This window comes from Quercus suber, unplaced genomic scaffold, assembly GCF_002906115.3.
Source record: "Quercus suber isolate HL8 unplaced genomic scaffold, Cork oak 2.0 scaffold_23, whole genome shotgun sequence".
NCBI classification, from domain to species: domain Eukaryota; kingdom Viridiplantae; phylum Streptophyta; class Magnoliopsida; order Fagales; family Fagaceae; genus Quercus; species Quercus suber.
In genome coordinates this window covers 1,876,530-1,898,582 of record NW_027069488.1, presented here as the reverse complement: position 1 = coordinate 1,898,582, position 22,053 = coordinate 1,876,530, and the positions used below count along the sequence as shown (strand labels likewise).

General features: G+C 34.1%; 2 protein-coding genes across 4 annotated transcripts; one reads left to right on the top strand and one right to left on the bottom strand.

Annotated features, from left to right (window-relative positions):
- On the top strand, window positions 1–4,918 carry LOC112035613 (uncharacterized). Of its 3 annotated transcripts, none has more exons than XR_002885523.2 (3): window positions 1–431; window positions 522–607; window positions 4,716–4,918. XR_002885523.2 is itself a non-coding variant. In XM_024068451.2 (2 exons), exons 1-2 carry the CDS (start codon window positions 104–106, stop codon window positions 542–544), a joined length of 351 nt encoding a protein of 116 aa, XP_023924219.1. In that variant the 5' UTR covers window positions 1–103; the 3' UTR covers window positions 545–769. The 3 variants fall into 3 exon arrangements, 1 of the variants encoding a protein (XP_023924219.1); XR_010625809.1 differs by lacking the exon at window positions 4,716–4,918 and adding an exon at window positions 917–937; XM_024068451.2 differs by lacking the exon at window positions 4,716–4,918 and having other exon boundaries at window positions 522–769.
- A 13,573-nt stretch (window positions 4,919–18,491) lies between these two features.
- On the bottom strand, window positions 18,492–21,251 carry LOC112035642 (scarecrow-like protein 3). The gene has a single exon (XM_024068474.2). It carries the CDS (start codon window positions 20,372–20,374, stop codon window positions 18,953–18,955), a length of 1,422 nt encoding a protein of 473 aa, XP_023924242.2. The 5' UTR covers window positions 20,375–21,251; the 3' UTR covers window positions 18,492–18,952.
- Window positions 21,252–22,053: the final 802 nt, after the last annotated feature.

Below are 22,053 nucleotides of genomic sequence, written 5' to 3'. Positions count from 1 at the left end.
CCTCACTCACTCTCTTATATATATATATATCAAGGCCAACATTAATTACAGGTTAATTACTGTGTAAACTAGCAAACAAGGTTTAGAGTGAGAGGATTCAGATATGGAAATTTCTTGTCTCAAAATTTATTGCCTGGCTTTGGCAATGTTGGTGTTTGCTGAAATAATTATCTCCAGCAATCACCAAGCCATGGCCCAAAGCTGTGAGGTCAATGTACTTGGCCTTGTATCAAAATGCGAGAAGTATGTTCGTAAATCAGGGCCAAAATCTAAGCCATCATGGCAATGTTGTGCAGTGGTCAAGATTGTGGATGTGCCATGCGTCTGCAAACTTGTTACTAAGGAAATTGAAGATGCAATTGATATGGACAAGGTGGTTTATGTGGCAAGGTCGTGTGGCAAAAAGGTTGCACCAGGAGCAAAATGTGGAAGTAAGCTTACATTTTTTATTTTCATATATAAATTATTATTATTGTTTTTGGCAGAAGGACACACTAACTTTGTGGTGCATTAATTTGTAGGTTATACAGTTCCAGGGGCATGAAAATGGGAGAAAAATAGAGAAGGGAAATGTTAGAGATCTTATATACATTTATTTATTTGACAGGTATTAATGTATGTTTCTTTTCTTTAAGAATAAACAGGCCGATTTTACATCACTCAAAATTGGCTCACTTTATCTTACAAGCAATTTCAGGCAAGCCTAGCTCCAGTCAGTCTTGATTAGCTTGAACATTTAAGAATAAAATATTGATATTGGAATATATAACTTTTGCATTCTAGCTAACAGCTTGGATTGTATGGTGTGGTTAAACAAGTTAGATGTTAGGGATATTAGACTAGGTTCAATATATTTGTACGTACAACTGGTATTTTTGTATTACAGTATACTAATTTGTACCATATGGTTTGGCAGAGGCTAATCTCTCCTTATAAACCACCCGATGGGCTGATTGTAACACTGTGTATATTGTTACCATTTAAGGTAATATATTGTGGATATAAATTGTGAAGCCAAACTACATCTTATATTCTCTCTAATTTTCTCTCCATCAGCCTAGCATAAAAAATTCTAACAAATTAGAACCAGGACCATGTGTTTCCCTAAAGATCGCCATTTCACTCATGTGTCTAGGGATGATAGAAGATTCCCGCCTCACAAGACTTGCCTTGCCCCGTGTAGGTTCTTCCCTTCTTGAAGAGGTGATGGGACAAGGCCTAGTTTTGGTCGCCTCACCCCTTCGTTCCTCACCTTGTCCTAAAAGTGTAAATATGTTTTTATTTAAAATATATTGAAATGATTTTTATATATAAATTGATGTTTTTTTATGCAAATCCTTCATAATTTTTTACATTTTCTATTACCAACTGATCAATAGAGATGAAAAAAGAGAAAACATTCTATCAGCCCCCATCTATCAGCCCCCCATCTCATGAAAAAAAAATACCTGCAACGATCCACCTTGTCACTGACATTCCCTGCTCTAGATCTTGCCCACCCTGTCAGCCCCCCATCTATCGTTGATAGTTGTCACTCACTATTGTCAACAGCTATCTCATGCATTCTACTTCATGTCAAGTTCAATTCATTCTACATTTGATTCAGTATTGCCCGCTTTCCTACATAGTCAAACTTTATTTCCAAACTCAAGGAATTTTCAAGCTTCTACATTGAGTTTGAGGGGATGTTAGAGATATCAATTCATGTTTAATGTATTTGTTGCACAACTTATACTATTTTACTGCAATATTTACATTGCACAAACTAATTTATACTACGCTTGAAGGTTAGTTTATAGTTAACTTAGAGTTAAGCTCTCTACATAAATCCCCAATAGATCTATATTGTAAGAGACAACCCTATAACAAACATGTAGCCACTTAAGATATTCTATAGTGGACATAAGCTATTAGACTGAGCAACTTTAATTCGACTTCTCTTCTTTCTATTAATTTCTCACAAACTATTAACCCTATATCAACAATTCTAACATTACTTAATATAATTTCCGTTTTTTAGTAGCATTGGGGAGTATGAGAAATTGTAAAACAAATATAATATTAGAGTACTACTATGTTGTGGGAAATAGCAATCATTTAATTCTTTTCTTTTCTTTTTTTAAATGAAAAACTTGAAGACAAGCAGCTGGCTGCTCAATTAGCTCAAGTAGCTCAGCTTGTACGACATTGACAGCCCAGCCTGCCTGGTGAGTAGTGAGCTATCTAAATAGTGAGAGTTTCGCTTACCTCCAATACATTTTTAATTAGACATCTCTTTCTATTTTAAAAAAATTATAACAAGTGATAATGGATTTTAATCTCTACTTTTTATGTAGTTAGTGGATAATGTGACAATTTCTCATTAAAATAAAAAGATATTCCAATTAAAAAAATATTGAAGGTAAGCCAAACCCTATTAGTGAAACCACCTAATGAGCTTTGCAAAAGAGATGCTTTCAATTATTTTACAACAACTCGTGCAATGCATGAGAAAATTTAATAAAATATAATTTAATCTAAAAATAATAATTTTATCCCTCTTTATTTTATACATAAATATGAAACTTGATAGTTATGATAGATATTAATAAATAGAGATCAAATTCTATAAGGATGTGGTATAAAATTTGGGTTTTACAACCTCCAATCCCAATATACCACATCCTTTTATCACATATTAAAGAATAGACCAACCACACCCAATTAATTCTAATACCCATCTGAAAGTCTAACACAATTAGGAGTTTATTAAGATGTTATTAGGTGTAGCAAGATGTATTGAGTTTTAAGTAAAAAACTAATGTAACAATCTTCTATTAGAAAATATTAATTATAAAATTTGACCATTATGGTATTTATTTATAAGTATTTATTATGATTCTGTTTTTATATGTAACTATTAAATATAATTATGATAAACATTAATAGTTATTAATTATGATTATGCTTGTGTATTGAACCATCTATTTTATCATTTAATTGAGGATTTCAATATAGACTATAATTTAGTAAATTCAATTAAAATTGTGAGGATACAAAAACTTATGTGATAAAATGTTATAAGGTCAATCAAAAGTTAAATATCTTCAGTTTTATACATAATATAGATTGATTATAAATTATAGACTACTCCATTAATAGCAGGAATTATGTTAAGGCCTGTTTTAATTAATAATAGGTAATTAAGTTTAATTTGAGTAAAATATAATTAAGAATAATTTATTCAATGCATTACATCCAAACACATCTCAACAAAATTTGTTGCTAGCCCCTAAATTTATTCACAAGATTTGTTGACCCAAATATATGCCTCTCTATCATAGTACTTGTTAAACCAGCACCAAAATTTGAGAGACAGAGACATAGACAAAGATGGCAGCTCCAACCATTCGATGCTTGGCCTTGACAGTCTTAACAGTCATTGTCTTGTGGGATAGCAATATTCATGAGGTATATGCAAGGGAATGTCGACCTCTTGACACCTCAAGTTTCTTGATTGTATGTGTGCAAGATAAGGGCGGGCCAAAGGTTACACCCACCAATTTGTGTTGCCAGATAGTGAATAAACTTACAGTTCCATGCATATGCAAGGGTCTTTCCAAGGAACTTGAAAAACTTAAAGACATGGATGATTTTGTTTACGTCGTTAACTATTGCGGCGGGTCACTCAAACCTGGAACACTCCTTAATTACCCTTAGAATTATAATTAATGTTTCGTTTTTGCAAAACATGCTTTGTAGTTCAAAGCCGATTGTAACTTATCTGTTGAAGATCCGATGTCGATCTCAAATATTTGGGGTTAATGTTGTTTTTGTATTTTGGTACTAATTGCTTGATCTCTGTGTTTATGTTTGATGAAGTTTGAAAAATCACCAATGAATCACTCATCGCTCACACGCTCAGGAAGTCACCTGCGCAGCAAGAAAGAGAAAACCTACAGAGAGAGAGAAAACCTACAGAGAGCACCAGTGTGGTACCGGCCAAATACCCTTCGAAGGTCAAGTTAGAATCTTTTTCAACTCCAGAGTGTTAGAGAGGGTTAATTATGCGTACCTCAATTTGTGAGGGTATTAAGGCTTTTATAGTGGTCGAAGATTGATCTCTTTTCCTTGAAGCAGAAGTCTTTTCCTTATAGGAGTCTCCTTTAACAATCCCAAACGTGATGAACAAGACTTTTCCTTATGGAGAAGATCTTCATTGATGCACATATCTTCTAGAATCCTCTTCACCTTAGAATTCCATTTATACTAGGATTTTGAGATGTCCAAGCATGGGCCACAAGAGTTCCTATAACTTGGGCTTCTTGTAGATAATTGATTCGGACACTGCATGGATGTTCAACCCGTCGGTGTAGAACCCGTCCGAATGGGATCCGTCCAGTATAGGTGATTTTAGTGGATTCGTCATATAAGCCGTCAAGTGCATATTTTTCCTCTTCAATGTTTAAAATTGTGTTTTTTTATCAAATAATGTTTTACCAAATAGACCATTAATTGTATTTATTCTAGAAATAATGTTCTTGTTAATGCCAATTTGCCCGTTGCCACAACCAAGAATTTTCCATTTTGGAAGTATTATTCACATTTTCATATTTATATTATTTATAATGTTGTACAATTGTATTCATTTAATTCTATTATTATTATTTTTAGAAGAATTCTATTGTGTTTCCGGATGTAACAAAATTGTTAATGGAGTAATCTAATTTTTGCAGGTTATAGGGTTCCACCTCTGGGAAATTGAGAGAATGCTTCTAGAGTCTACACCATTAAGCATGAAGTGTATTGCTGCTAAAAATAAAATTTATGCAATAATTGGGACTATTCCTCTGAATGTGTCTTTTCTTATTGATTGATTTTCCCTTGGAGTACTTTTTTTATTTATATATTTTATTATATGGAAGTGTTTAATAGAGGTTGGATTTGCTTTTGTTTGGTGAGTTGGATAGAGAGAGAGTTGAACTCTTCACCCACGCTTAGAGTTTGTAGCCATGGTTTAAAAAATGAACCGGTCAAAGAACCAAAAAAGAGGTTGGTTTTCTGTTTAACTTGGTCTTGACCAATTTTTTTTGGGTTTTGACCGGACCAGTTCTAGGTCCAATTCCCAGTTCAACCAGCCTTTTCGGTCTGGTTTTTAAAACAATGTTTATAGCACACACTCAAGTTGTTTTGACTCCAAATTTACGGCTAATGTTGGTTTTTAGCAAATTGAATAATTTAAAGCGCAGTTTTTTAAGTGATTAACCAATTGACATTAACATACATGGATAAACATAAAACTAAACACACCCACAATACACCGAAGTGTTGGCGAAGAGGAAAACTCGAAAATTGGGTTTAAAAACCTTTCTGGGATGTCACAACACCAAATGATCCACCAAAGAAAATAGTTGCAATGCGTCTTACATACAAAGCCTTCCAAACTATGAAGCAAACAATGCACTCCAGCCCCTACAAGTTCTAATTAACACAATAACTCTAAAGGTTGATTTGTGTGTAATGGATTTAATCCCCTCTCTTTTGACAATTGGGAAAGGGATAAGGTGTGGAGATTGATGAGAGTTTAAGCTCTAGAGTTTATGAATTCTCTCTAGCTCTTCAAGTGGGAATTAGGTGTGTAAAATTGTCAAAAATGAGATCATATATGGTGAGGCTAAGGGGTTGAAACTACAGACAAAAAGTAACAAAATTTTCTTTGGTTCTTTGAAGTTCACTCCTCCAAATTATTGTAAGAAAGAGGGTCAAACTCATGGTTTAAATATTTTTCTAAATTAATTTTTATCCCTCAGTTCACCTCTTATCGTGAAGTTTGTCGGAGCAAAATTCTTCAACAGTAAACTTCAGTCTATGCACTTTGACAACTTCACCTCACCAACCCAATGCAAATAAAACCCCACAAATTACGTGAACACATGGAAATTCATCAAACATGATCAGTATCATGTCAATTTATAAAACTCATATAATAAAATTTAGAGTATCTTTAGCATTTTCCTTTGATGAAAGAATGCATATTACAATTTTGAACTTTTCTTCCTACTCATGAGATTGATATAATCCATACCTAAATCCAATGTCTTCTTGTCAATTCTTTATATTTATTTTCTTTTTTTAATTGAGAGAGAGAGAGAGAGAGAGAGAGAGAAGATGCCTTGGAATATAAATAAATAAATAAATGTTTGGATAGATATTGGCCGTTGATACATGATTCAAGCCATTAATTTTTATCTATTACATGTTATTTTATTATCTTTATTACTATTATCAAATAAAAAAAATCCTAAATAGAAATAGTTAAAAAGGGAATGATTACTGTTTGTATATTTTGAGGTGGATTATTTTTTACCTTCAGATTAATTATTAGCCACATGGTTTTTATTTGAATATAAATGGGAAAGAATGAGAGGATTTTTTAATGAGAGGGGAGCGGTCCTGTCAAAATAGTATGAGGTCAAGCAAAATCAAATGTCTTCAATTTTATGTATATTATAAATAAATAATAGATTATAGACTGTAGACTACTCCATTTAAAGTAGAATATTTGTAAGGCCTATTTGGGTTCTTTATTTTTGGGATTAGAGTAATAAAAGTGTGGTTTAGGGGGTGGGGAATTGAGGTAGAATTTAAGTATGATAAAAATAGTTTTTGATACATCATCACCAACAAGACTCCAATAATTTTGATAGAAAAGAGAGGACACACTATCGGGGCCAGGAGCTTTTAGAGGGGCCATTTGTTTGATAGCTGCTTCTACTTCCCAGTCCATGAAATCTTGTGACAAAAGGGCATTCATCCCATCGATAACAACCCTCGCTCCATGTGAATTTTGAACCCTTGTACCCAAGATCTATAAAACCACAGGCGTCAATTGCATCCCGGAAAAGTTGCATCTGATTGTAACTTCTTCTATTGCCCCCCAATTTTTCTTCACTTCGAACCAACTCATTAAAATCTCCTGTACATAACCATGGCACTCTAAATTTCTGGTTTAAGTTTCTAAGCAAATCCCAAGATTCATCAATTCGCTTGTGTGTGTCTGGTTCACCATAGAAACTAGTAAATCGCCACTCATTCTTCTTGTTCTTATTTATGATCACATCAATGTGATTTTTATCAAAACACTCCACTGAAAGATTAACCGACTCCCTCCAAAATAAAACTAACCCACCTCCTCTAGTAGTCCTTGGAGAAACAAACATGTTTTCCAATTGAATTTTCCTCATCACATCTTTTAGCCTTGCTTCGTCTGCCCATGTTTCGGCTAAGAACATGACACAAGTTTTAATGTTTGGATGGAGGATGTTCCAGTCCGTTGTTTCGATGTTTATCAGGCATACATGCCATTATCTTAATAAAATTTCAAGTCTTCTCTTTCAAAAAAAAAAAAAATGTAATTAATTTTAAATTGTGTAAAATGTACTTAGGAAAAAAGTAACTTGGGTAAAATATAATTAGGAAAAAATTAAGGCTTTAAAAAATTATAACTAATAAGCCAAATAATTTGATTTTTTTTAATACATTTTAAGTGAGGAGAGGAATACAAAACCCTAGACAACTCTATTGAAACACTAAGAAATATATAGTCACTTAATTATACTGCTCCTGGCAACCAAATTGGGTTTTGCCTTCGGATTAATTCAAAAATAAAAGACTTCAAAGTTTATCCATAAGATTCCAAGCATTAATCTATCCAACACATAGTTAAACAATAATCTATTATAGATTCACCTAGAGCTTTGCAACTCATTTGGTGTCTCTTAGTGTTTTTATGGAAGTAGTCCATTATTTATATCCCCTTTCTCAACTATAGAATTATCCCAAATAAAAATGCCTATATATATTATTATCAATCATATAAAAATGTTTCTCAAAAAAAAAAAAAATTCACACAAAAATTTGACAACATTAATTACACGACCCATGTGACCATATTTTACAAGTAAGGGAAAATTTAATGCATAAGGTTATTAGTTTTGGAAATATTTTTAGAAATTTTTATGGAAAAAGAAAAAAAACAATAGATTTTTTTTTACAGTTTTTTTATACTTGGAAAATACTAGAAATACAAATCTTTTTACAAAAAAATTACAAACTTCTGATGTGATGAGTGATTATTGGTAAATAAAAAAGTGATGTTATTGGTAGATTCAGATGAAAACCAATAAGAAGTTTGTCACAACAACAGTTTGTAAAAATATTGTTAAAATAGTTTGTGACTGTGACATTACTCTTTATACTTTCTATGAAAGTTATGTCAAAACTTTCTTAAATTAGTTTATTAGGAATTTTCCTAAGGACATCACTTAACAGAACTCTGCAAATAAAAGAGAAGTATCAGGTCTGCAACATTTTCACAACACTTGCATGATAGGGACATGTTAGGATGTTCTTAGAGAAATTATTAATAAACTATAATAAGAAAGTTTTGGCACCACTTTTATGGAAAATATAAAAAGCTATTAATAACATTTATTGTTTTATTATTCTTCCAATAAAATATTTCTAAAATTAGTTCCTAAACCAATGCCCTTAGGACATTGTTTAACATTTCCCTTCATAATAAGTTATAGATGATAAGTTGTTATTAATTTTAATTTAGAGTTGAAATTACCTTCTTCTTCTTTTTTTTTTTTTTTTTTTTTACTGGAAAATGCTAGAGATATAAAATTTTTTACAAAAATTTTTACAAACTGCTGATATAGGTAAGTAGTTATCGGTAATAAAAAAGAGATGTTAATGGTGAACTTAGATGAAAACTAATAAGAAACTGACCACATCAACAGTTTATAAAAATATTGTAAAATGGTTTGTAACTATAACATTACTCTTGTGGGGCCTGTTAGTTAAAAAGGTATAGTAATCCTCAGAAATGGGCTCGGGGCCCAAAGGCCCAATCCGAGAACACGTAGTAATCCGAGGACAGCCTAGAAAGTTTTATTCTTATCAGATGGGTGGTGTGAAAGAAACGAGTAGATATTATATACAGCGGCCTAACACACGTCCGAGGACAACAAAGTCCGAGGTCAAGGTAACCTTCATGTTAGCGGAAAGACCCCACCAAGTTGTATCTGAACTGGAAATTGGATATAGCTTAGGAGGCGTCGGGGAATGTAGCAAATATCTTTTGAGACCATCACCTCCACATTAAATGCTTTCCAGCTAACAGTCTGGCCGCATTAATGTGGAGGTGATACCTGAACAGTAACTAAGCAGCTTTATGGCCACTAAGCTGAAGGTTCCGGTAGGTACTGGATGGGACAGAAAGGAGCTCCCAGGATAAAAACTACACGTGTACGATGGAAACAGGGGGAGATCGGAGTATATAACATAGGAATGAAGAAAACAGAAAAGGAGGGACACACAAGAAAGAAAAAGAGAAAAAGAATGAGAGAGACCAATTGAAAGAGAGCCGAGGATAATTTTCCTCAGAGAGCGAACCGAAAGTATCCCTTATTGAGTGATGAGTAGAACCTTTCCTGAAAAACAGTACTAGTTCTTGGACCCATACTCTAGAAATGTATTGTTTGGGCTTGTTGGGCTGAAAACCCATCACTCAGGGTCAATCCAAACTGGGTCCCTACAACTCTTTTTTCCCACCAATAACTCCCCGGTCAAACTTGATCTTCATCTGTATTAAATTTTCATTTTCCTTTATTTGGAAGGGAAATATTCCAGACTTCTATATATTCTGAAACATTTAATGTATTGCCATAATTTTGCAATGCATTGCATCCAAAGTCCAAACACACATTGCCACAAAATTTGTTGCTACCCTTAAATTCATTCACACGATATGTTCCCCCAAATATATACCTCTCTATCTGTAAGACTCCTTAATTACCCGACAGAATTATAATTAATGTTTCGCTTTTGCAAAACACGCTTCTAATTTAACGTTGCTCTTAACTAATCTGTTGAAAATTCATAGCCGATCACAAATATTTGGGTTTAAGGTTGCTTTTTGTATTTTGATGCCAATTGCTAGGTCTATGCGTTTATGTTTAAAATTTTTGTCTTTTATAAAAAATTGTTTTACCAAACTGACCCTTAAATGTATTTATTCTAGATAATGTTCTTGTTAATGCCAATTTGCCAATTGCTGCAACCAAGAATTTTCCATTTTGGAAGTATTATTCACATTTTCATATATTTTTTATTATCTATAATTTTGTATAATTGTATTCATTTAATATTATTATGTTTCTTTTTCTTTCTTTTTTTTGAAAAGAATTCTATTATGCTATGTAACAAAATTGTTAATGTAGCAATCTAATTTTTGCAGGTTATAAGGTTCCACCTCTGGGAAATTGAGAGAATGCTTCTAGAGTCTACACCATTAAGCATGAAGTGTATCGCTGCTAAAATATATATATATATATATATATATGTGCAATAATTCGAACTATTCCTATGAATGCGTCTTTTCTTATTGATTGATTTTCCCTTGATGTTTTTTATTATTATTATTTTATTATATGGAAATGTTTAACGGAGGTAGGATTTTCTTTTGTTTGGTGAGTTGGATAGAGAGTTGAACTCTTCAGTCTTCACCGGTGTTTAGAGTTTGTAGCACAAACTCAAGTTGTTTTGACCGCAAATTTTACGGCTAATGTTGATTTTTAGCCAATTGAATAATTTAAAGTGCAGTTTTTTTAAGTAATTAACCAATTGACATTAGCATACATGGAAAAACATAAAACTAATCACACCAACAATATACAGTGTTGACAAAGAGGAAAACCCAAAAACTGGGCTGAAAAACCTCTTTGGGTTTCACAAGAATCACAACACCAAATGATCCACTAGAGAAAATAGTCGCAATACATCTTACATACAAAGCCTTCCAAACTATGAAGCAAACAATGCACTCCAGCCCCTCCAATTTCCAATCAACACAACAACTCGGAAGGTTGATTTGTGTGTGATGGATTTAATCTCCTTTTTGGCAATTGAGAAAGGAAGAAGGTGTGGAGATTAAAGTTTATGGATTCTCTCAAGCTCTTGTAGTGGGAATTAAGTGTGTAAAATCATGGGAAATGGGATCATATATAGTGAGGCTAAGGTGGTGGAACTATTGACAAAAGGTAACAGAATTTTCATAGGTTCTTTTAATAACACTCCTCCAAAGTGTTGTAAGAGAGAGGATCAAACTCACGGTTTTAATATTTTTCAAACTTAATTTTCATCCCTCAATTCACTTCTTAACATGAAGTTCGTAGGGGCGAAATTCTTCAACAGCAAGCATCAATCTATGCACTTTGACAACTTCACCTCACCAATTCAATACAAATAAAACCCCACAAATTACACAAACACATGGAAATTCATCAAACATGATCATTGTGATATAAATTTATAAACCTGATATAATAAAATTTAGAGTATCTTAAGCATTTTCCTTTGAAGAAGGAATGCATATTGCAATTTTGAACTCTTCTTCGTACTCATTAGATTGATATAATACATACCTAAATCCACTTTCTCCTTGTCAATTCTTTATATTTCTTTTTCTTTTTTTAATTAAGAGAGAGAGAGAGAGAGAGAGAGAGAGAGTAGATGCCATGGGATATGAATAAATAAATGTTTGGGTGTATATTGGCCCTTGATTCATGATTCAAGCCATTAATTTTTGTCTATTTTATTTGTTATTTTAATATCTTTATTACTATTATAAAATAATAATGAAATCCTAAATAGAAATAGTCAAAGAGAGATGCTACGTCTACAATAATTTTACAACATTTTTATAATAAATCATAGGTAGTTAATTGTTATTGGTTTAAATTTGAACCTAACACTAAAATTACTTTTTTGCCACAATAATAATAACCAGTAACAACTTGTCACGTATGATTTGTTGTAAAAATGTTGTAGACATATCATTTCTCATAGTCAAAAGTGAATGGATGAATGATAAATCTGCCATTCTTTTTTTTTTTTTTAATAAAGGAATCACAAATCCTTTGAAATGAAAAATATTTAGCGACAATCAATGATCCAAATTTTTTTTTCCTATTCTATATGGATTGGATACGTGCTTTCTAAATTAATTGAACATACATTAATCTTTTTGATCAAATTTGTCTTAGACTTTTATTAATGTGATGACTCTTTTCTAGTTAATCTTTGATGAATCTGTGTATTCCTTCTATAGCTATGTGAGATAAACCCAAAAGGCCCAATGATTTTCCTTTTGGTGCAAATTGGTAGATATTTGGGCAACTTGGGCCCACACAATTAGGAATTGGTTGGGTTTGGCGCATTCGGACTGACATAAGTTGGGTTTACAGCACAATTACTTAAAACACCTTTTCTTTTTCGATAATTTCATCAATGCCATCACCTATATAAAATAATTTTAAATTGTTCTCTGAATACAAGCTAGGACTACAACTTTAATGTGATATAAACTGTGAGTAGTAGAAAAAAAAATTGTGAATTTATGCGAAAGTAACCGGCAATGATTCAATGTTTCTTTTTCTCTTAATACTTTTTGTTTTTGCTTTTTAAAATTTTGATAAAATCTAATTTCTTATCTTATTAGTACTTTCAATTAGTGCTACATGATTCGCAAAAAATAAAAAATTAGTGCAACTAAACAATTAGTTAAAATGATTAAAGTAATGAACTATTTTACAAAAATCTAAAAGTACATATTGAGACATAACAAAAGACATTTGTTTAATTTTGGCTTAAAAGTTTACTTGTGAACGTTTTTGAGTTTGACAATAGTTATTAGTTAATATTGTTGGCCCTAAGTTATGATGTTTAACCTTTTTTTTTTTTTTTTAATAATTCCATAGTTGGAATCAGGAGATTTATAATGCTCTAAAAGGTGTCAATTAAGTTACAAGGTTCTAGGTAATTATAACACACTCATACAATTTATACATACACGTATTTGAGTAGGATGATGTGGAGCTAGATATTAGTATTACCATTGGAAATTTGGAACATGTAGGTGTTGCATATACTTCAAATTCTCCACAACAACAACAAAAAGTCATACCAAAACTCAAAGCTCTCACTTTTGTGAGGTTCAAAAAAGGTGATTTAGAAAACAATTTTATGATTTTTATCATCACTTTTTTTTTTCTTCGAAGAGACTAATCATTGCCGGATTTAAACCTGCAACTTGTCATTTTTGGTGGAAGGCATTTGCCATCGCACCAAGGCTAGATGTATGTATGTATGTATGTATATACATTTATATTTTCTATTGTCCTTTCAAAATTAGAAATTTGATGGGAAATATTTTAGCTTTGCAGGAAATTACTACTGACGAAAGAAATGAGAAAATACAGAAGCATCTTAGAGTGATGGTGCTAATTTGGAGGTGTGGCATAGAGGATTCAGATTTCTAGACATGGTTTTTTTCATTGCATTGTAAATATCTATATATGCAGGTTTTGCAAGATAAAAAACTGAAGCGTCAACTTGTCGTTCGAGAAGAATTATATGAAAATCTGCCAAAACCACAGCTAAGGCTGAGAAGGTGAATTCTTTTTCTTTGTGATTTTTAATTCTGTTAATCTTACATATTTTTTTGAACTTAAAAATACATGTACATAACAAAAACATAGGTACTTGTGTAGAATTTTAGTTTGAATTTTACAGTGTCTAGCCTATTCTCCTGGATTGCCAGGATGGATGCAAGCTTTGAATTTATGATAAATTCACAGATTCATGGCACAAAGTTATAGGTAGCAAGCCCCATCTAGTGAGCTATTGCGCTTTGAGGCTGTCGCTTTGCTTCATCCATAACAACATGAGTATCAGCATAGTTGATATTTGGAATCCAAATATACATGTGGAGATCAATCCTGACCTTCGGGAAAATATAGCTGGTAATGGTCATCTTAGGACTCTTTTCATATATTTATGGTAAACTATAGCTTGCTGATGTGGTTTGAAAAGTCACATTTTGCTTTGCAGGTGCTTCAAGCATGAGAATCACAATCCATATCTCATGCTTTGCTTATGGCGAGACATAGAAGAAATGGGAATGGAGATCCAATTGTTTTTGTCTTTGGAAATCTAAGGCAAAACATTGATATCTAATTGAATCTTTATCCGCTTTTCTTCTGAAAGATTCCATATGAGAAATAATAATGCTTTTCATGCAGGTTTCAAGGTGAGAGACTGAGTTATTCTCTGTTGGTTTCAGCAATTGAGTGAGGTAATTTCTTTACTGGTTTAGAATGCTGGTGACTTTTCTGGTGTGATCTTATCTTTAATATATAATCTCATATATACTTTGTATGTATATGGTTTATCAATGTTAACTCAAATATACTTAGATTTAACTCTCTAACCATGAATCACATTGATGTCATCAACCCTTATTGACACCCACAATGCATCACATTTTGAATAGGCCTAGGCACAAAATTCAAACCCCTCAGGCTATTTGTTCCTATTGCCATCACATGGCCACAGTTGGGAAAGAAAGGAAAATTAAGCTGTAGTTTTAAGTGATTCCTAATGTTGGGCTTTGTAGAGTTCAGTTTATATTTGATCCGGTTAACGACCTAACCTGACCCAAATAATGTTGCGTGATTTTTTGTGATTAGGGTTTCTACTTGTTGTTGTTGTGTTTTATATAGAAAGACAAACACTGTAGCCGCATTTTATATTTTTCCTTGTGAAATCCCTGCAACTCTGTGAACATAGACAAATTGCCAAACCACGTAAATACTGTCATATACATGTGATTGTTTTTTTTTTTTTTCGATGTGCGTTGTTTTTTTTTTTTTTTTTTTTTTTTTTTTTTTTTTTTTTTTTTTTTTTTTTTTTTTTTTTCTTGCAGGTTGGAATTTCGGTTGAATTCCCTACACCTTAGACACAGAATTTGCAGATCAACTCAATTCAATATTTGCCTTCAGATTTTAGTTTGTCAGTCTTTTCATGCATTAATCATTCCATTAATTCAACTCTTTAATCTTTCATGATTCACCTGAAGGATCAGTTTTATCTCAAAACTTCTATTTGAGTCAATGTCTGCCTCAAGTTTGAGAGTACGCCAACTCGCCAAGTTGTTCCTTGCCATTTCTTTTAAGCCTTTACTCCAGAACATTTTGTATGGCACGTGATTGCTTCTGTCCAAAAGAAAAAATAAAAAGAGAGCTTGTGCCAATGTCAGCTTGATCTGAGGATAACCACCAAAGCAAAATTAATGTATTTATCTTCCATGAATGGAAAACGTATGGCATTGTTGTGCTAATTTAGGTGTGATTTGATATGAGCAAGACACTAAAAAGCCAAAATTTGATGTTATTGGTATCTAATCAATGATTTAAGTGCGAATTGATGAGGGGTTGCCATGACTCATACGAGAGTCATATCACAAAGACTTCCAAAAATTTACAATAACGAAAATATTCAAATTTCACTGTCATTTAATAGAGTTAAGAAAACAGGAAAGAGAACTAGAAAAGACACCATCTTCACCAAAAATTTTAGGGAGAAAAATATTAAGTCAACAATACAGTACAGTTTTTCAACACTACAAATCCTAATTTGAAGCGAAAAATAAATACCCAAACAACAGGCTAAAATATCAGCTCAAGCCTTCACTCTACGAACTAGGTCTAAGAAAATTTCATTTAAAACAGAAACACTTCCAAGTCAAGTAGGGTCACAAACTAGATCGAACACAAACCAAGTTCCACAGAACCCAACAGAGATTAGGGTGAAGTTGATGCTAAAGAGATTGGATTTAGGCCTAATGTTTCTGGAAGAGATTGAAGTGAAGATGATGCTAAAGAGATTAGATTTTGGCCTAGTATTTTTTTTCAACTACATGGGATAAACTGGGCTCAGCTTGTCTGGATTCAAGACAACCAGGCCAGGCATTCCACCAAGAAATACACAACGATATATTAATATAAAACCCAAAATCCAATTTTCTTAGCACCCACCTCACTTCAATCTCCTCTTTCTATCACCAACCTCAGGAATTGCTCTCTCATCCTCTACCTCAATGTCCCTCCTCGCAGTAAAGAATAGCAGCCAAGTAACCAAAAGGCAAGAACCTTATTGAAACATTAGCAACTCATGTGAACAATTTGATGGCGATGCAGTAAAGACTAGCTTTCTTCCTACTTCTCAATAGTACATATTTCTTCAATGCTTTAATGGTAGTGCTGATGTAGAGGCAGATGCTATTACTATTCACAAGTAGGGAAAAAGCTAGTCCTATTGAAGCCATGTTCTCGAAATCATATATCAATTCCATAAAATGTAAACATTATTTTTTAACAACATTTTTTCACAACTACTTACATAGTCTGTTGTGATTGGTGAATAATAAAATTAGTATCAATGGCGGAACCAATTAAAAGTAATATGACTCTAATCACAATAAATCATTTTAGCAGTTATGAAAAATTTTACTTTCCTAGCAAGGCTAGCATTACACTTCCAGAAACATCAAACAAAAGTCAAAACTCTTGCAAGTTGGTCTCAACCAACATGCCTTTAATGTTTATATCTTAGTGCATAATATTTCAAAAGAAAAAAGAAAAGAGTGTATATGTGTGACTTATTTGCAACCCCTTTTTATTAAAACCAAAGATAAAAACTATACTGTCTTGTGCATAGAAGGGGCTGACAGCTATGCTATATTTAAAAGAGAAGATGACAGAATGCACCATAAAATGCCCCATGGCCTCTAGTAACAAAGAAGAGACAGGGTGTGTGTAAGAGAGTTGCCTCGCAGTATATAAGGGATGGGGGCCAGAGAACCCAAATTATGACCACAAAGAGTCCAAAGTAAAAGTTCCAGAGACCTACGGGATCCAGCTATTTGTCCCAAGTTGTCCAAAAACATCAAGCCAAAGCCAAGAGTTGAACAAGAAAAAAAATACACAAAAAAAGACAACATAACCTAATAACATTCAATGTCTTTAGCATTAGAATTAGCTTTACTCCAATCTCCTCTTTAAAGCCATCCACAGGAACTTCTCTATGTATTATCCTCTTGTGCTGTCACCCCATTATCCATGATTTCAGCATCATGCCACCATCCCTCTCTCTCATGAGGGTTTCATGATTTATCAAATACCTATCCTCTAGTGCATTCCCTCGTCATGATTCACCAAACACAACTTGATAGGTGCAGCTCACAACTCACTTGGGTTCAAAAGCTCTAAAACAGAAAGTTTACTATGCCACCCAAAACATGTCCCTTACTAAATTTAAGATCAAAATCTTACGCTCCTAAAAACAAACTTGAGTCTCTTGGTTACCTATCCTCTAGTGCATTCCCTCGTCATGATTCACCAAACACAACTTGATAGGTGCAGCTCACAACTCACTTGGGTTATACCTATCCTCTAGTGCATTCCCTCGTCATGATTCACCAAACACAACTTGATAGGTGCAGCTCACAACTCACTTGGGTTCAAAAGCTCTAAAACAGAAAGTTTACTATGCCACCCAAAACATGTCCCTTACTAAATTTAAGATCAAAATCTTACGTTCCTAAAAACAAACTTGAGTCTCTTGGTTACCTATCCTCTAGTGCATTCCCTCGTCATGATTCACCAAACACAACTTGATAGGTGCAGCTCACAACTCACTTGGGTTCAAAAGCTCTAAAACAGAAAGTTTACTATGCCACCCAAAACATGTCCCTTACTAAATTTAAGATCAAAATCTTACGTTCCTAAAAACAAACTTGAGTCTCTTGGTTACCTATCCTCTAGTGCATTCCCTCGTCATGATTCACCAAACACAACTTGATAGGTGCAGCTCACAACTCACTTGGGTTCAAAAGCTCTAAAACAGCAAGTTTACTATGCCACCCAAAACATGTCCCTTACTAAATTTAATATCAAAATCTTACGTTCTTAAAAACAAACTTGAATCTCTTGGTTATTACAATTAAACCAAAATTTATTGGAAGACATAAAGCAATCCCATCTCTATCTATTCTCCCTCTAAAACTCCTTTCCCAGCTCATGCTCTAACATGCTTGTCCCCCTAGTTTTGAGCTTTGACTTCCATTTCTTTGTTAAGTCCAACCAAAGCATCAACTTAATTTCTTGCAACCCTTTCATGTGAACTAACGGAGGAAACAAAAGGGGGCGAGGGGGTATATGCTTGAGGTTTGGAATAATTGCCTGAGTCACAAAAGGGTTTGATTTTGTTTGAATATTTCATATGTATTGGATTATAAGACCAGCTTCCTCCTCAACAAAACCAACATCTCCCACACAATTTCCTAATAAATCATTTCTTAATCTTTGTTACAAAAAGTCCAATAGAAACCTTTTTTGTCCCCCTTCTTTTGGCTACTTGATAACTATTCTTTACCACACGAGGGGACACACAGATGAATTTTGCATCAAAATGTAATGCTACAGAAACACTTCATCTCAGGTTCCCTTTATTTTCTTAGGACTTCCAGGCTTTAATTCTATATGGTCAACACATGAAGTTTTATTTGCAAGAAGTTATAGAATATTGATATCAGAGAGATGCAGAAATAATCAACAAACTGCAAACACAGTCTAGATGTATTAATGGGACATTTTTTTTGGTCAATTCACTACTGTAGCCTGTAATACAATGATGAACAACATACTACAATTGCAGCACAAAGTTGAGGCTGTGACACTAAAATTCAAGTGCACATAAATGTGCACTGAGATCAATTACAATAAACACAAGACAAAACTTTATATACATATACAATCCAAACATTGGTTTAGGTTCCATTAAAAATAAAGTGAGAAGAATTGAACAAATTCTGTATGAAGGTAATAAGGGAAGATGGCCTTTTTTTCCAGGTAGCATGGGCCATCAACACTCTAAACAGTATTCATTTGCAGATGATCAAAATTCTTTCATACACAAAGGGCGAAGAAGGGGGGGGGGGAGGGGGGTGTGTGGTAGGAGAAGAGAGGAAACAACAAATACTAAAACTCAGACATCAGTATTTCAAATCTTACTTCCTACATCTCCAAGCCGATACTGAAAACAAGGCTCGGTCTTGCCAGCATATTACCACACAGCCATTCTCTTCCTTGATCTTATAACCATCAGAACCATAACCTTGCAACAACCGCCCTGCCTGCAACATACCATAATAGCTCAAAGGCACATTCCCAAACCCAGCCAAGTCAAGCCTTTGGACCCACTTCTCAAGCTTTTCGTGCCTTTCTTTTCTCTCAGCTCCCTCGCATGCTATAATGTTCTTAATTTCCTCCCCAAACAGCATCTTCTCTAGCTTCAATCTCTCCAATGTTCTTGGCACTGTAGACTCCAAACAATCAAACAATGCTGCATAGGAGTAAAGAGCCTCCAATAGCCTCTCCATTAAAGTTGATCCATTGTGGTTAGAATCTTGTTCTGTTATTACCATGAGCTTCGGTGTCAAGCCCCACAAGGCATTGACAAATCCATCCATCTTAGCTGAAGCACTTAGAGATAGGGGCGATGACGTGGCTGAGTCAGGACTCCGGCTATGCCCATTAACTAAATCTTTCTCAAGCAGCTCACCCAATGTGCTTTGGTTGATTTGCAGGACTCCAGGTAAGTGAATTCCATTCAGATTCTTTGGAGCTAGTGGGGATTTCTTTCTCAAGAGTTCATCATCAGAGGCCAACAGGGAATGCAATTGAAGAACTGAACTGATCGCTAGAGCCTCCCCTGTTTTGACACGAAGTTTTTCAAAATCAAGATTATCCAATTTACTAACTACAGGATTGAACTGGAATGGGATATCCAGCTTTTCAGCTTCTTCAGTCAGTTTAAACGCCATTTGCTCCAAAACCTCTCTCTGTTGATGAACCCCAGTAATTCTCAAATGGGGTGGGCCTTCAGGCCGTGCACTCAAAACTTGAATAAGTGCAATCCACTGGGCAGGTTCAGCAGCATTCAGGTCAATTATGTGAACCATCTTTTCCCCTTCCATGGCTTCAACAATAGCCTGGTTTGTAAGCACAAATGCCGCCTTCATGAAGGGAAACAGCTCGAAAAACAGTTTCTGAACAAGAATTTCTTCAGAAACCAATGTTAATTTAGTAGAGTTGAGGGCTTTGTGAAGACCAGGCCAAGCTTTTAGGATTCTATCTGCTAGTGCCTCAGTGAAGTATGCAGCGATACGCTGCATGGTATCGCCATCGGGAGAGGCAAGTTGGGAGATTTGTTCAAGGGCAGTATTTGCATTTTCAAGGCTGCCGGCAGCAACATGATTTGCACAAGTGAGCAATAAGTGGATCAAATACAAACCCCTCTCTTCAGATTTAAGTTCTCTAACAAATGGGTATGGTGATCCTAAATTAGGTGAAAGAGACATCATGGAAAATAATTGGAGTGGTGATGAAGTTACAGAAGAAGACCCTTCATCTTGAAACATTGGTGCCATACAACTAACACAACAGATTGAGAAACTGGGGAACAAGGACAGACTATAGTGGTAACAAAAAGAGAACCAAACTAAATTCGCAAATTGATCTAAATGATGAAGTCTTTACAAGGAGACATCATATTGCTCACGCAAGAACCAAATTTGCATAAATCATAATCAGAGAATAAAGTGAGAATAAAGTTTAGTCTCATCTCAGCATTCACAAGCAAAAGAATGCAGAATCACAGCACTATGAGTGCTTAGTTAAAAGTCTAAGAGAGTAAAGAATCTACCAAATTAAATAGATCAAACAAACAAGAAAAGGAAAACAAGTGGAAGGCTTAGATTAAACAACAAGTGGAACACAAATCAAAGAAAAAATATCATAAATGTAATCCTCACTAGACAAGCTCCAAAGGGAAAAATAAATAAATTTCACCAATCTTAGTTCAGGTTTCACAAAGAAAAGGATCTGATAAGTCAAAAAAGAAGAAGAAGAGGAACAGTGAAGACAAAAAGAAGCAGCTTGAGCATACCAGAACTAGAACTGGCTAACTATAACAAGAACAGCCAAAAGCCTTACTGGGTTATGCAATTGATAAAGAACCCACATGCATCCCCATGAGAACTCCAAAGATTGCTTTTTGAATCTCTCTCAGTGCACACAGAGAGACTATTCTTTCTGGGTTCCCACTGTTTTTCAGTTTTCCTCTGTTTCTATCACAGAGAAAAATACATTTGGGGGGTTTTAATTAAAGTTAGTGTTGTTTTTGGACTTGCCCATGGCTACGTTGTCGACAAAGCGTTGGAGGGGGGTCCTTTTTGTCGTTACTGTTTTGTTGTCCTTCCCTTCTAAGTGGAATATGGAATTTGTGACAAGCTGAGCCATTTTGGCTTTTGGCTCTCTCTCTCTCTCTCTCTAACTCTATTGAAACTTCCACTTTTTATGATTTTTTGTCTTTACATTAGGTGGATAGGGAATCAGGGCTGGCCTGATAGACTTTTTAATATTCCCAAAGGTTACATGGATCCAAACGTGCCCTAACAAAGACAAACAAATGGCCTCAGTTTTGTTTCCTAGTGGAAGGAGTGTGAGAACTGCAAGAAAACTCTCAAAGATCCTTCCAAAACCACATTTTGTTCTCTCCTCAAACGCTGTGACCATACAATTGGTATTATCTTCTCATATCAAGACAAAGGAGCGAGGAGGTTGAGGAAAAAGCCAAAAGTAGATACCACATTTATCTCTACTTGTGGAGTCTTAGGTGGAAGGCTTGGAAACACAGTTTCATTCTAATTTAATGTTCTTTATCTGTATATTATGAAAATGATTTATTTTGGCATTTCTTTTCTTTTTCTTTTTTGCACAATTGCACATGTAAGCTTTTGGATGTGTGTAAATACAACCACAAATAGCCAGGTCAATAATGAATTTACTGTTGATATATCATATATCCAAGTTATAAAATTTATAATCTTGGAAACCTTTACACATCAATCTACTTTTTTCCTGAATAAAAAAAATTAATAAAAGAAAAAAATAAAAATGGAAAAAGGAAGAAGGAAGAATATATTTACAACAAAATAGCATCAACACTGGATGAATGAGCACTGAAGCTGGGATTGATGAGATGGGTGAGCCTTGGAAGAACATGAAGTAGGCCAAGCTGCCAAGGCAGCCACATCGTTTAGTGAAA